The sequence below is a fragment of the Cydia fagiglandana genome, chromosome 7 (genome assembly GCF_963556715.1).
Source record: "Cydia fagiglandana chromosome 7, ilCydFagi1.1, whole genome shotgun sequence".
NCBI classification, from domain to species: Eukaryota; Metazoa; Arthropoda; class Insecta; order Lepidoptera; family Tortricidae; genus Cydia; species Cydia fagiglandana.
Window position 1 is genome coordinate 1,517,672 of NC_085938.1, and position 15,926 is coordinate 1,533,597.

At 40.5% G+C, this 15,926-nt stretch overlaps 2 protein-coding genes across 2 annotated transcripts in view; both read right to left on the reverse strand.

Annotated features, from left to right (window-relative positions):
• LOC134665741 (uncharacterized protein ZK1073.1) overlaps window positions 1-15,926 on the reverse strand; it is a 68,606-nt gene that overhangs the window by 3,142 nt on the left and 49,538 nt on the right. The window contains exons 7-8 of the mRNA XM_063522714.1: window positions 10,350-10,471; window positions 9,586-9,748 (exon numbers count right to left, since the gene is read on the reverse strand). Of these exons, the coding sequence (XP_063378784.1) occupies window positions 9,586-9,748; window positions 10,350-10,471 (285 nt within the window). The remainder of the gene's footprint in view (window positions 1-9,585; window positions 9,749-10,349; window positions 10,472-15,926) is intronic.
• On the reverse strand, window positions 1,122-2,167 carry LOC134665721 (retinol dehydrogenase 11-like). The gene has a single exon (XM_063522691.1). The coding sequence runs from the start codon at window positions 2,138-2,140 to the stop codon at window positions 1,157-1,159; it is 984 nt and encodes a 327-aa protein (XP_063378761.1). The 5' UTR covers window positions 2,141-2,167; the 3' UTR covers window positions 1,122-1,156.

Genomic DNA, 15,926 nt, shown 5'->3' on the forward strand with positions numbered 1-15,926 from the left:
ATATATACTATACTATACTATTGGCACTTTGTGTGTATCAATAGTTTCAGACAATGTTACAGGACAGTACGTACAGTAACATAAAAACATACATTTAGCCAATTGTAATGGTATTTTTTAAACACGAAGGGTACTGTGTGACGTCTCCAAAACAATTTTTAACCAACCATAAAACTACAAGTCTCTCAAAATTGTTTTGAGATGAGACCTGTCACCGTACCCTTCGTGTTTGAAAAATACTATAATAGAAAATACCTTAAGGTATTATTGCATGTGTGTGAATGTGTGTGTGTGTGTGTGTGTGTTTTATTGTGGGTCCGCCAATTGTGTTTTTTTGTATTGTACAATGAATAATTAAATAAATAAAATACCTATTTAAAATACTGAGGAGCGGTTTGAATAATAAAATGTTATACACCACGACTATTCTATTTCTATTGTAATATATTCTATCGTAATAAACCTTCAAACAAAACAAAGTTCAATTTACGCTGTTTTGGTAAAGAAAAATCGCGAATAATTTGTACGAGTCCAGAGTTCACACCTAAATAGGTATCGGTTTATGTTTGAAGTTTAAATCCTTCATAACCCCCTTGACAGATCAATGAACTCTCTGCATGTATGATAAAGTACAGTCGCCATCAGATATATCGGAGCGGCCAAGGTGTTCACAAATATCTGAACACGCCTCTATTGTCAGGACGTTAGAGTGTGTGTTCAGATATTGTGAACACCTTGGCCGCTCCGATGTAATTATCTGACGGCGACTGTACGAGTATTACTTTGTAAAATGTTTGACATCTGTTTCATTTAAATTAATTCTAGCGACCCGCCCCGGCTTCGCACGGGTTAACAAATTAAAAAAAAACCTTCCTCAAAAATCGCTCTATTGAAATGTCAAAACCGCATTAAAATCCGTTCCGTAGCTTTTGAGTTGGTCGCGAACATACACTCAGACAGACAGATGCGGCGGAAGACTTTGTTTTAAGAAGTACCTATATATATAAACATGGCACATAGAATACTTAAGCTTTGAAAGTGGACAAGGACATTGCTACTTTACATTTTGGCGGGCAATAACACAGACCGAATCAGACGTAGCAACGACGAGTAGGTATTACTATATTACTTACGTTATATATTGATTCATTGAGTCTTAATTTAAACATTTCTCAAGTTCCTCCTCAGTTAATTTCACCAGCCTCACTGACTCCTCCCAAAGTATCTTGGCATTCTTGTATCTATAGGCCGTCGGTATGGCTCGAGCCTGCTTGCAATCCTTGAAGAACTCCCCACTTATCTGCCCAGCTCTAACATCTAAAGCGACGTGCAGAGCCGTCTGAGCGCCTTCTCTAGGCGTCTTATTAAAGAAGATAGTCCAGTATCTTATAAATGTGCCAAAGAGCAAGCCACCACTGTAGTATATCCCTGTGCCTACAGCTCCTGGGTCAACACTATTAATCACAACATGAGCTCCTTTAAGTCTCCGCGTCAGCTCTCTAGAGAAGGGTATCATGCTGAACTTGCTGTTGCAGTAACTGAAGAACGGCAGCCAATTGATACCTGACTTCTTCCCATTCAGATCGATTCTTCCTAAATTATGTAACATAGAAGACGTGTTGACTACTCTAGCTGGTTCAACGGCCGTTCCAGTCTTTTTCAAAAGCGGCAGCAGAAGAATTGTCAACAAGAAATGCCCGTAATAATTGACTTGCATTATAAAGTTCATGCCGTCTTTTGTTTCGAGATTCTTAGGCACTCCAACACCGGCGTTATTTATCAACAAATCCAATCTCTCTTCAGTTTTTAGGATGTCTCCCGCGAATCCTCTTACTGACTCTAAAGAGCCTAGATCAAGAAGTTTAAAAACGGGTCTCATACCAGTTTTTTCTTCTATTATCTTTTGGGCGTTCAATCCTTCTTCCTGAAACGGGCAAGCGATGATAACCCTCGCCCCTCTTCTTGTAAAATCTTTGGCTATTTCAAGTCCCATGCCCGTGGTTCCTCCGGTTACAATTGCCGTTTTGCCTTCTAAAGTTTTTAGGGATGTGCATATACCGTTGGTGGTTTTGTGGTAAAGTCGAAATAGGTATAAAGCCGCGAGAGCGGCGAAGGCCGCAAGAACGATCGGAAACGCCATCGCGGCCGCGAGCGCACTGCGGGACTGCAGAGCGCTCGCTGGATTTGAGGTTTTAACAAAGTAGGTATAATTGTCGGGTGGGTCATCGGCTTTGAACTTGAGACAATGTAATACTTAATTAGGTAACGTTGGAGATATTTTTTATTTCATGTTTATTAAATTTTAATAAGTACAGTCTCAGTGACAATTGCCTCAAATAAAATTTGTTTCCAATACATATTAGTACCTTGTAACTATTAGTAACTGATTATTGTCTTGAATGTATTATAATGTACGTACTAACATGTAGCAATAGCGAACTGTACTAACCTAGTTTACTAACTAATGTGTCATTCTATGGAACTTGCTAACCGTGTATCTAAACAAAAGTAACTAGTAAATTCATCATTCTTTGACAATTTCAATATGGCGGTTTGTTTACATAGCAAGTTCCATAGAATGACACTTTAAATAACGTTGTATGGAATTTAATGTTCTGAAATAAAGATATATTTTTTACAAGCTTTTATTTAGTTTCACCTGACCGTTGCCTGTATGTGTGTAATCAAATCTTGCAAGTTAAATTGGATCCACTTCCCGGTTTCCGATCGAGCTTAAATTTTGCATACATGTAAGTCCGGTGACAATGCAATATTATGGTGTCATCGAGCTGATCTGATGATGGAGACCGGAGGTGGCCATAGGAACTCTGTGATAAAACAACGAAACCTAATTGTGTTTGGGGTTCTTAGAATTGTTTCGATGAGTTGCCTGTGGAAAAAAAAACAGTCGGCGATAAAAGCTTGTACCGAAAATGAAATTTTACCCAAAAACTTATTTATTATTTAACTAAGTATATTGTAAATGCACGCTAAATGTCTTCTGTAGCTGTGTGCCATAGTGATATGTTATTATACATTTAAGACAAAGCCTGTATACTTAATTTTCAAGAACAGAAGAGACAATTCCGGTTCGTGTATGACCGGAGGCCGAGCTGTGAAAAACGAGAAACTTTTTTTATGTACCTCTCTATCGGGCGATAGAAAGGCAGATATCGAAATTTCGATTTTCTTTTCGTGACCCTCAGCCAAATAGGTGTGTTAATTTTTTCCATTAACCAAAAAAATAAAAATTTAGTTAGCAGATGGGTCTGCTAAGTAAACAATTACATAGGTACTAACGATAAAATTATATTGTTCGAAAATTTAAAAAAATAATGTAATTAAAATTAATGTTTGTTTAATATTTTTCAAAGTCAATTGACAATACCCTCAAAATTAACAACAATAAAAATGACAATGATTTTTCAAATTATAATTTTCATTAAGCATTTTTGATTTCATTATACAATTGTATTAAATTATATTAACATAATATATTAATACAGTAATTTTATACATTTAGCGTTTGCATATTACGATTAATAACTTTAAAGGAGCAGTTTTTGATAGAGTCGGACCAAGAAAAGTCTGCAGCGGATTTGATAGCCCACGTAGTGTCATTTATACGTCATATAATTCCATAGAAGTTTGACTTTTGAAATAATACTTGCACTGCGTGGGCTATCGAATCCGTTGCAGACTTTTCTTGGTCTGGCTCTAAATCTTAAAATGTTTTTGTTAAATTCGCTTGTTATATTGAAGTTTTTTTATAGGATTGCAAATTATTATATTTTCTTTCGATATCATATACTTTAAAATATAGAGTAGGTAAATCGTCGTACACAAATTAAATCTATAGAAAGGTTGTAAAGAATTTTCGGAGGATAAAATGTACTTATCTATATACTCTGTATCTTTAGGTATAGAAGTAACTAGTAAAGGAGTTCTATACAATCCATACTACGCTAATACTGGGGCGCTCCACGGGTTAAATAAAATCCCACCAAAAACATAAATGTAAAAAAGGAGTGCCAAGTTCAATACAAAAATTATGCTTGGCTGTGGGGTTCTTTGTATGGGGACCCCCCCCCGCCGCTATTTTTTAACTTTTTTTTATTTTTAGATTTTTTCCTACGCTCACACACAATTACCGAGCTGGATTCCAAATTTCATCCTTCTAGGTCATCTGGAAGTAGGTTAGGTTTAGGTACTATATGTCAGTCAAAATAATAAAAAAAAATTGTATGGGGACCCCCCTATTTTTAAACTTTTTTTTTATTTTTAGATTTTTTCCTACGCTTACACACAATAACCGAGCTGGATTCCAAATTTCATCCTTCTAGGTCATCTGGAAGTAGGTTAGGTTTAGGTACTTATATGTCAGTCAGTCAGTCTTAAAATTTACGACTTTTTGACCTTCATATCTTATAATAGAAGGGTCAAAAGTGGCACCAAGTGGTTCGTGTAATATTACACTCGGCGCTGGCTAGCCAGTTCCTTTGCTTGAACTTGGCTTGACACGCTGCCGCGTGTCTAGATTAAACATAATTTTTAAGAAAAAAAAACCGACTTCTATGGGGCCCGGTGAAAGATTATGGTAGATGGTGCACTATGTAGAAAAGGAGGTAAAAACAGTACTTTCTAGTAGCATTTCGTGTCCGTAAGGGTCGTAGTTCTAGCCTAACCTAACCCACTTCTCTGATAGCAGTTCGGTTCTGTGAGGATCGCAGTTCGAGCCTAATCGAACCCATTTTTCTAGTAGCATTTCGTTTCTGTAAGGCTCGCAGTCCTAACCAAACCTAACCCACTTTTGTTCGGTTCTGTGAGGATCGCAGTTCAAACCTAACCTAACCCACTTAACGGCGCGGTGTACGGGGGTTTGAGCGGGAGGGGTTTGGCATCATCATACTTTATACCTACATTTTATGGTAGGTAATCATAGCGGTTTATTTAGTTTAGGTATCATAGGGGTTTTCCGGGTCAAGGTCCGGGTCTCTGAGTCAGAGTCCGGGTCCGAGTCCCGGTCCAAGTCCGGGTCCGGGTCCGAGTCCGGGTCCGAGTCCGGGTCTGAGTCCGGGTCCGAGTCCGGGTCCGAGTCCGGGTCCGAGTCCGGGTCCGAGTCCGGGTCCGAGTCCGGGTCCGAGTCCGAGTCCGAGTCCGAGTCCGGGTCCGAGCCGGATCCGGGTATGAGTCCGGGTCCCAGTCCAAGTTAAAATCGAAATTCGAAATCACCAAACATGTACTATGCGTCGTTGAAGAGTTCTGTTCTGATCATCATCAGCAGTTCCACTTCATCAAATGCGACAGTTTTTAATGTAAATGCTTGATTTTATGATGAAAATACAAAAAATTCTATACGTATGCCTTTAAGATTTGAGGAGTTCCCTCGATTCCTTATGGATCCCATCATCAGAACTCGAGCTTGACAGAAATGTGGCTTAAAAACTAAACTTGCTTAACAAACATAACGAAGAGGACAAATCGCCAAACGTGAACTATGCGTCGTTGAAGAGTTCCGTTCTGATCATCATCAGCAGTTCCACTTCATCAAATGCGACAGTTTTTAATGAAAATGCTTGATTTTCTGATGAAAATACAAAAATCTCTATACGCATGCCTTTAAAATTTGAGGAGTTCCCTCGATTTCTCATGGATCCCATCATCAGAACTCAAGCTTGATAAAATTGTGGCTTAAAAACTTAACTTGCTTAACAAACATAACGAAGAGGACAAATCGCCAAAGGTGAACTATGCGTCGTTGAAGAGTTCCGTTCTGATCATCATCAGCAGTTCCACTTCATCAAATGTCACGTTTTTGAATGTATATGCTTGATTTGTTGATAAAAACACAAAAATCACCATATGTATGCCTTTAAGATTTGAGGAGTTCCGTCGATTCCTCATGGATCCCATCATCAGAACTGGATTTTGACAAAAACGGGACCAATCTGTATGCATATACATACAATCAAAAAAATAATTTTCAAAATCGGTCCAGTAATGACGGAGATATGGAGTAACAAACATAAAAAATAAAAAAAAATAAAAAAAAAACAAAAATAAAAAACATACAACCGAATTGATAACCTCCTCCTTTGGGATTTGGAAGTCGGTTAAAAATCTACCTTTACGCCAAGCGCGCACCACGATTTTAATTTTTGCGACACGATTTTAGAATCGCGCTGTAATTTATCGCAGAAAATTCCGTGCGCGCACTGCGATGAAAAAGTCGACGATTTGTTCATTCTCGACATGGATGTCGTACCAGTCGCTTGTCGTGAAACAATATGCAATCGCTGTATGACTGAGTATTTATACCACAAAGGTGATCTCCTTCTATTTCTATAATTAAACGGTCAACATCTAGCGTCTCATCTTGTAACTCCATTGGAGAAGCAGGTTCCGATATGTTGACGCTTGGAGAGCGAAATGCCGACTGAGGTCCCGGCTGCGATTTTATTATCGCAGTGCGCGCGGGGCCATACAGCTTCGTATGCTGCAATTCACTTTGCGACAATCGCGTCGCGCGCTGTCGCGGAAAAATGTAACAAATCACAATTTTAAAATCGCTGCGATTTTTTTGCCGCATATGCGCGCACCGCCATATAAACCCATACGTTACATTTCTGCGACTAAATTATCGCGCGACAAAAAATCGTGGTGCGCGCTTGGCTTTAGGCGGTTTTGCATTTGGTTGGTTCACCAATAAAAGTTTAACTACCCGAAAATGTACAAATTGTTTGTTTTCTTTTCTTTAAACTAAGTACCTAAACCTAAAGATACAGACTATAGTAACCGTCTAATACACATCAAATTGCGTATGAATAGGGTAGACCGAGACATATCGAATCACAGGGTGAATCGGATTATCATGCAACATCCGTTGCTGCGAGTGCTCTAAAATAGCGCAGTTCTGTGTCTTCTCTTAACCTGCGACGCCAGCCATAGGCAATATGTATTTTCATTTTCAATATCAACAACTTTTTTTAGCCTAATCCGATTCGCCCTGTGATCCAATTTACTCGGTCTACTATATTAAGAGGTAAATGGGGACTGCGTTTCCATACAAATGCATCATGTGACGTCATCCGTTTTCATCTTAAGATCATTGACATTGTCATTTCTCCATACAAACGTACTCGATTGTTTCCTCCGTGGGTGTCGATGCTAGAGCAATGATTTTTTCAACACAGATTAATATTGTCAATATCTGTGTCGGACCGGTTTGCTTTTTTTGATATTTTTGTTTTTTAAGGCGCTAGAGCCCTTCGAAAATGGCCAAAATGGCATAATGCCGTAATGAGAGGCGTAGTATTCAAAACTGATATCAATTAGGCAAAAAAGCAAAACGGTCAGACACATAATTTCATAATCATTTAGATTTCCAAATTTGGTTACGATTGATTAAGTTTTGGAGGAGGAAACAGTCGAGTACGAAACCTCGATTTTTGAGATTTTTACGCAGGATTTTGCGCCTTGTCCTTTGTCGCACTAGTTTTAGGAGCCGCTTCCGTTAGCGAGACGGGTATATTTACCTAAAATATTTAAAATTCAGCTCCTGTTTCGTCTTAATTACCCCCTCACATGTATTGTAAGAAGTATAACATAAAAAGTAATAATCATGTAATATGACATCACGATTAGTCTTTTGTCCATGTTACTTTGTATGGAAACGCGGGAACAATTCCAGTAATTAAAAATGCTTATAACGCAGATTGAGAAGATTGCTTAAATTACGATCATAATGATTGCTCAATGATCGTAGAAATCACTAACTACTTAGGTAGGTACTAGGTAGGTAGTCACCGTCAATAGTTAGTTACGATACAAGTGTGGAAAAGAGGAAATTATCTATTCGCAAGTGTATTGTACATCGTTTTACAGTACATATATATGTCGCTTTACATTTTTGACATAGGCACGGAAAGTGCTTATTGCCTTACTTGTGCCCTCTTCCTACTACTACTACTACAATAGTAGTAGTAGTACTACAATTAGTAATAGTACCTCCGACGTTTCGACGATAACTAGTTATTACTAGTTATCGTCGAAACGTCGGAGGTAAATCTTAAATACGCGAAAGTTTAAATCAGTGTTAAGAAATAATTATGATTTGTCAAAATGGATTGGAGACATCTTTGTAGGCTTCTTGGCGACATAATCTTCGACCATGAGATAACGTATCTTACTAACATCTTTTGTTTCACATATTTTGTAATTTTATTCGGTTTATCAGCGATCATGGAACTCACGATTTTTTTGCCAAGAAAAGGGATAAATAATCAACTAAGGACGGGACACATAGATCTTATTGTTCATTTATTTTTTAAATTGCTAGTCTTAGTAGGTAGTCTTGGTATGGGCCGTCTTAAACTTTACTAAGCTGAGGCCCTGGGGCACATAAGAATTTGGGGCCCTTTTGGAAAGTAAAGAAAGCGAATTAAACTAACATTTTTCTACTATGATCTATTTACTATAGGTCATCAAATATACTGTTACGGTCTGTCCTTCGGGGCCCCCTGAGGATGGGGGCCCTGGGTACGGGCCCCGTGTGCCCTTATGGTAAAGACGGTACTGCTTCGTATGATTTTAGTACAGAAGTAGGTAGCCACTAGCCATGATTGTAGTGGATGAATATATACAATAGTTTTAGGTAGAAATTGGTAGTTGATTCTCTGATTACAGACATCGGCACTTCCTCCGGAGTGTTACAATTGCAGGGTCGGATGATTGCTTAATAACTGTTGTACAACCAGCAATACTCCTAACTGTACATCAGTGGACCTTATTACAAAAGGCATAAGGTCCAAACTGCTGTGGCCGATGGTATAGTCGCCATGAGATATATCAAGGTGTTCTAAAATACCTCGGCTACATTGTAACGCTTTGACAATAGATCGCGTGTTCCGATATTTTACCTCTGCCGTCTGATCGCGATTGTATTTAACCAAAGGCACCAAAGTTATAAAATCGATTGTAAAAAAATTGGCCGTTTCATACATTCCGGCTGATGTGATGCCGCTGATTTAGGTATATTTTATATGGGACAGCCAAATCTCCTACAATGGCGAAAGGAATCACATGCACCATAGCAGAAAGTTTCTTTTTTTTTTTAATCTAATTTTTATAGAGGCTTTGGACACTCTGGGTGAACATGTCAGCCTCATGTGCAGAAAGAGTTAAGGGACATATGCTGCTATGCAGCTGTCAAAAATCAAGGGTAAATGTCTGCCGCAGCTGAGCATATTACTAGGGTCAAGGCAAAACCACTGGATTGAGCTTGATGACCCTAAAATCCCATGAACAGAATGTCGGAAGACCATGTCGTCATGAACTTACCGCCTCGGCCAGCACGTCACCGACCTTCTCCAAGGTGACCTCTTGTCCTTGTCCATCAGCAAGCAGGGGCTAAGCAGCCCTGTGAACAGGATGTCGGAAGACCAGGTCGTCATGAACTCACCGCCTCAGCCAGCACGTCGCCGACCTCGACCTTGAGGATGGTGACCTCTTGTCCTTGTCCAGCAAGTAGGGGCTAAGCAGCCCCGTGAACAGGATGCTAGGCTGAAGACCAGATAATGAACTTACCGCCTCAGCCAGCACGTCGCCGACCTTCTCGACCTTGAGGATGGTGACCTTGTCCTTGTCTAGTTCCTTGTACATTTTCTCCACGACGCTGGCGTAGGGGCTAAGCAGACCCGTGATGAGCAGGATGTCGGGCTGGCAGCCGCGGAGGACCAGGTCTTTGCGGCTGGAATATATGAATTGGTTTAGGACAAGAAAGAAAAAAGTCTTTGTTTTCCTCATATCCAAGAGAGCCGATGGGCTATCGGAAAAGGGGAGCGGGAGTTGAATGCCATATCGACTCGCCCCCTCCCCACAGATTTTATTGCTGCCACAAATAAAATATTGCTGCCACAAAACATTGGGCTAATAAAGCTTAACTTTCGAGGAGTCTTCTAGGAAAGTGGCTGTAGTAGGTAATAACATACGGAAAGACTGACGGACAGAGGGACTTGACGAAACTATAAGGGTTCCGTTTTTGCTATTTTGACTACGGAACCCTTAAAATCAGTAACTCAACGGGAACTTATTCTTTATATAGGTACTTACGTTGGCCGGAACGGGGGTTCTCTGTTTCCAAAATGGTTAGTTAAGTACAGCCATGAAACAAAATAAATAGAGTCGTCTTGTAAAATGTGCTGCTGTAGACCAATACAAAGATTTTGCATTTTCTATAAAATATTGCCATCTTGACGACAGCCCGACAGCGACTTCTTATAGTAACACATTCGTTCGCGTTCATCTCTCTCTGTTGTATAGTGCTGTCTCACTCTCACAAGTAAACTTACTTGATAAAGGCGCGCACATACTGCTTGATATTGTGCGTGTTGAGATTCCCGCGCAGGCGCGAGCGGTACTCCAGTAACATTCGTTCGCGTTCGGTCGCCTCGCAGGAGTCGCTCTGGATTTGCTGCAGAATGAAAACAGTGGTTTAACAACTGTTGAGTTGGTTTTGTTGACACCGTTAGGGAAAAAAAGCAATAACAGTGTTTGGTGTTAACTTTATCTATGTCGGCGGCCGATCCGTAATATCCGCCAGATCAAGAAATTCGTAGGCATATAATTTGTCTCGTTTGTTGAGTCCACGAAGCCCCGCCACGCGGGGCTTCTATTCCTGGATAGTTTGTCCTTCGGGCATCTGAAGCAACCTAACCTATCCTAGACTTAGACCAAGAGAAGTCTGCAACGAATTGGATAGCACACGTAATGCAAGTGTTATTTTAAACGTCAAACTTCTATGAAATTATGACGTATAAATAACATTTGCACTGAGTGTGCTATCAAAATCGTTGCAGACTTCTCTCGGTGTAACTCTACTATTGGTTTAATGTGACTACCGTCAAAACCAAAACATTACACAGGAACTTTACGATCGGCCGGATTTTCCGATCGGCCGCCGACATATAACTATGTATATTTGAAAGCAAAATGATAAGGAATGCTTGAAAAAAGCCGGGGCAGACATAATGCACAGATCATTTGTTTCTTTCTATAATTTGTGCATTTAATTGTCTGGCGGCCGAATAGGTATGTCAATGTATAATAGTAGATGTATACTTGTAGCGAAAATCAGGATTAAAATATATGTCGGAGCGTGACTCCAGAAGGACGTATTGCAGCGTTACAGTTCATAGTTAAAGACGCCTGTATAAAGTCGATTAGCAATGTTTGGCTACGTATTACTGGGTTGTAACGAAATTCATAATGTTGCGTAGAGAGTAACGCCATCTATTGGCGTGTTGTTGAACTAAAATGACAGGTAGAAGGCTTTGGAACGTCAAGAGGGTTCTCTTGGGTGAAGGTAGGCACGAGTTGGTAGTTTTGTCGTTATGTTGGTGGACCGGTCGAGCAGGTGTGCCTGCTTGACTTAAAAGGCGGGAGCGGTGAGGCTCCGGAATCAGACTTGATCGGACCGCGCTAGAGATCGGACGTTAGCCAACCTCGTGCCTAATTCGCCACGTTCTTGAAGGCTTATACCTGAAGGATTATTCTGAAAGCTTATAGAATCCAACGTTCTTTAACCATTTAGCTAAGTGTTTTATTCCAAGTGTTATTTTGATTTCTTACGTGTGATTAGAAGCTTACCTTTGTAAAATAAAGAGAAGAAGTGTTGTTTTGAAAAGATGTGTCCCGCTGAGTTTGTTGCCGGTCCCATAAAGGGCTAAATCTTCTCAGGTCAGAGGTGTACGGTTGGAGCCGGCCTAGGTTGATGTGAATAAAGACTTGAACGATTTTATGTGATCCTTTTATTTGAGTGCAATCCAAATACATCCCAATAGCGACTAGACATTTTAGTAGGCACTAGTATGGTTAACAAGTCCGAAAGTTTATTTCATGCACTGGTAGCATACTGAGTTAGCTGTGAAGTAATACATTGAGATACTACGCCCACCCGCCATCCTGTGTACAAACCCATGCTGCCTGCTGCACTCCGTCATCAGAAGTGGGATGCCGAGTCTCATGTATTGCTTACACAGCCACGTAGGAGTGCGGTGTATTTCCAGTGTGTTTTTAGTAATGTTTGGCTATCCTACATCGAGACACGTGGTAATGGTAAGCTCACGTGTCTAACCTTAATTGAAAGGTGAGTGCAGTTCATTATGTTATTTGATGTGAATTATTGTGATTGTGAATTATGATTGAGACAGTCTAATCATGGCAGTCATGACGTGACGTCATCTCTGGTAACGCCACGTTTCTTTATAATTGATTTTTATAATCCATTTAAATCAAAGTGATCTTGAGTTATTTTGTTGTGAAATCCATATTGTTAATTACAACTGCCGGCTATCACGACGTGATATTTTTCATCGCTCACTTGTGAATCTACCCTCAAAAATGGATTTTTAATGAAAATAGAAATGAACTGGCACAAAATGTTCCTATTAAGAATTATGACACCCTTTGTATCGTTTTGTAATTAATAAGCTGCGACAAGTAATTGCCCGTAATGCCGTGATAGATAACAAATCGTGCATACTTTGAAAACATGAGCTACGCATATGAAAATTAATGTTACAGTGCGCTGCAACCTGAGCAGGGTCGCCATCACGTCTGTAACACAGAAGCAGCTGTGCAGTATCGTCTGTGCTGGAGATTTGGAAATAAAAGGACATGTTTCGTTCTGATTGTTTATTAGTGAATTTTATTTTGAGTGTAATGGCAAAGCATAACAGTCGAACATAACTAATTAGCTATCACTTTTCGTATTGCCCCTTTTACCTTGTTACTCATTTTTGAAATACGTGTTTGTTCATGGAGTAAAATAAAACACACTCATTCAAGTTAAAATTTTATTTTGCGGATTTTAAAGTCCTGTATCCATTGGTAACATGCCTTTTGTGTGCGCTACTAGGGCATTTCACAAACCTTGGAGTTTAAGCTGCATACATGATAGAACTGATACCGTGCAAATGATGATTTCAGTAACAGCCAGCTACGATAAACCACATCGTGCATCTCGCCATCTGCCACAGTAACGGCAACTGCAAGGCGGAAAGCATCAGCCTTCGTGCTTGGGTTGGTCTTCACCACCACAACCTTTGATTTAGACACCTGGACAATCTGGTGAGCAGTTCACATTTCGTTGGGATTATTTTGAGTTGTTTTACTTCTGTTTAGAATTCTTGAGCGAGTTTTTGTTTAAAGCTAAAGTAGAAAGCGAAAGTAAGATGAGCCGTTGGTGCGGCGCTATTTGATGTTGATTTAAGATAATTTTGTGACAATGGATGTTGAAATTTAATGTGTATGGTATAGTTGGTATACCATTTGAATAGAGATTAAATGCGATCGTTTGGAGTTATGAGTTTCAATACTCGTTGTCACAAGGTCTCAAGTGCGCACGGTCAGAATAACCGAGCGAAGTTATTGTGTATTGTAGTTGTAATGATTAAAATGTGTTATCGTGCAATTCATAATGTTCAGTTACAGTCAGTCAGATTACACTTACCAAGCGTAGACGTAGGCGTAAAACACCGGAAGTAGATTTTTATGTTCTTTTCCGTTGCTGTGCGGCCACACGTGGTGGCGTGCGTTTGGTCTGTGTCATCGGCTGGTGTTGCTAAGTGTAGCATTACGAGATGATCGGATGGTGGTCCGGTCGTGCATTCATGATGATGGTGGTCATTGTGAGTGTAGCATTGCGAGATGATTGGATGGTGGTCCGGTCGTGCATTCATGATGATGGTGGTCATTGTGAGTGTAGCATTGCGAGATGATTGGATGGTGGTCCGGTCATGCATTCATGATGATGGTGGTCATTGTGAGTGTAGCATTGCGAGATGATTGGATGGTGGTCCGGTCGTGCATTCATGATGATGGTGGTCATTGTGAGTGTAGCATTGCGAGATGATTGGATGGTGGTCCGGTCATGCATTCATGATGATGGTGGTCATTGTGAGTGTAGCATTGCGAGATGATTGGATGGTGGTCCGGTCGTGCATTCATGATGATGGTGGTCATTGTGAGTGTAGCATTGCGAGATGATTGGATGGTGGTCCGGTCATGCATTCATGATGATGGTGGTCATTGTGAGTGTAGCATTGCGAGATGATTGGATGGTGGTCCGGTCGTGCATTCATGATGATGGTGGTCATTGTGAGTGTAGCATTGCGAGATGATTGGATGGTGGTCCGGTCATGCATTCATGATGATGGTGGTCATTGTGAGTGTAGCATTGCGAGATGATTGGATGGTGGTCCGGTCGTGCATTCATGATGATGGTGGTCATTGTGAGTGTAGCATTGCGAGATGATCGGATGGTGGTCCGGTCGTGCATTCATGATGATGGTGGTCATTGTGAGTGTAGCATTGCTAGACGATCGGATGGTGGTCCGGTCGTGCATTCATGATGATGGTGGTCATTGTGAGTGTAGCATTGCTAGACGATCGGATGGTGGTCCGGTCGTGCATTCATGATGATGGTGGTCATTGTGAGTGTAGCATTGCGAGATGACCGGATGGTGGTCCGAACATGAGTTCATGATGATGGTGGTCATTGTGAGCTTTATAGACTTAACGAGTGTAATTTAGACACAGTACATTTGTACCATTGCTGTTGCGATCATTAGATCTAGATTAATTGAAAGACTGTCATTGGTGACCCTGTTTTTGTTTTATCTACCCCGACCGTATAATTGGTCAGGTTAGCCGAGCAATAAGAATCACATGTGATCATTGATTTTATTCGATGATGAATGAGACACAAATTGTTGGTCAGGAGTGACCGAGCGATATGATACTGTGCTGTGTATCTTGTTTCAGAAGCAAATGCATACACCCACACACGAGGACGTGTGTACCGCAGGACGGCCGTGTCGGAGCGTGACTCCAGAAGGACGTATTGCAGCGTTACAGTTCATAGTTAAAGACGCCTGTATAAAGTCGATTAGCAATGTTTGGCTACGTATTACTGGGTTGTAACGAAATTCATAATGTTGCGTAGAGAGTAACGCCATCTATTGGCGTGTTGTTGAACTAAAATGACAGGTAGAAGGCTTTGGAACGTCAAGAGGGTTCTCTTGGGTGAAGGTAGGCACGAGTTGGTAGTTTTGTCGTTATGTTGGTGGACCGGTCGAGCAGGTGTGCCTGCTTGACTTAAAAGGCGGGAGCGGTGAGGCTCCGGAATCAGACTTGATCGGACCGCGCTAGAGATCGGACGTTAGCCAACCTCGTGCCTAATTCGCCACGTTCTTGAAGGCTTATACCTGAAGGATTATTCTGAAAGCTTATAGAATCCAACGTTCTTTAACCATTTAGCTAAGTGTTTTATTCCAAGTGTTATTTTGATTTCTTACGTGTGATTAGAAGCTTACCTTTGTAAAATAAAGAGAAGAAGTGTTGTTTTGAAAAGATGTGTCCCGCTGAGTTTGTTGCCGGTCCCATAAAGGGCTAAATCTTCTCAGGTCAGAGGTGTACGGTTGGAGCCGGCCTAGGTTGATGTGAATAAAGACTTGAACGATTTTATGTGATCCTTTTATTTGAGTGCAATCCAAATACATCCCAATAGCGACTAGACATTTTAGTAGGCACTAGTATGGTTAACAAGTCCGAAAGTTTATTTCATGCACTGGTAGCATACTGAGTTAGCTGTGAAGTAATACATTGAGATACTACGCCCACCCGCCATCCTGTGTACAAACCCATGCTGCCTGCTGCCCTCCGTCATATAAATAAAATACTTAAAATAAAACTTGGAGTTAATACAATCCCACCAAAAACATAAATGTAAAAAAGGAGAGCCAAGTTCAATACAAAAATTATGCTTGGCTGTGGGGCTCGCCGCAAAAAGAATGGAGATCTAAATGACTGCCACTGCCAAGTTCTATGCAAAATCCAAATATGTATTTATAGGAACAAAATAACAT

Bases quoted from the DNA above. Each gene is read 5' to 3' on its own strand.
- LOC134665721 (XM_063522691.1), bottom strand. From the start codon at position 2,140: ATGGCGTTTCCGATCGTTCTTGCGGCCTTCGCCGCTCTCGCGGCTTTA.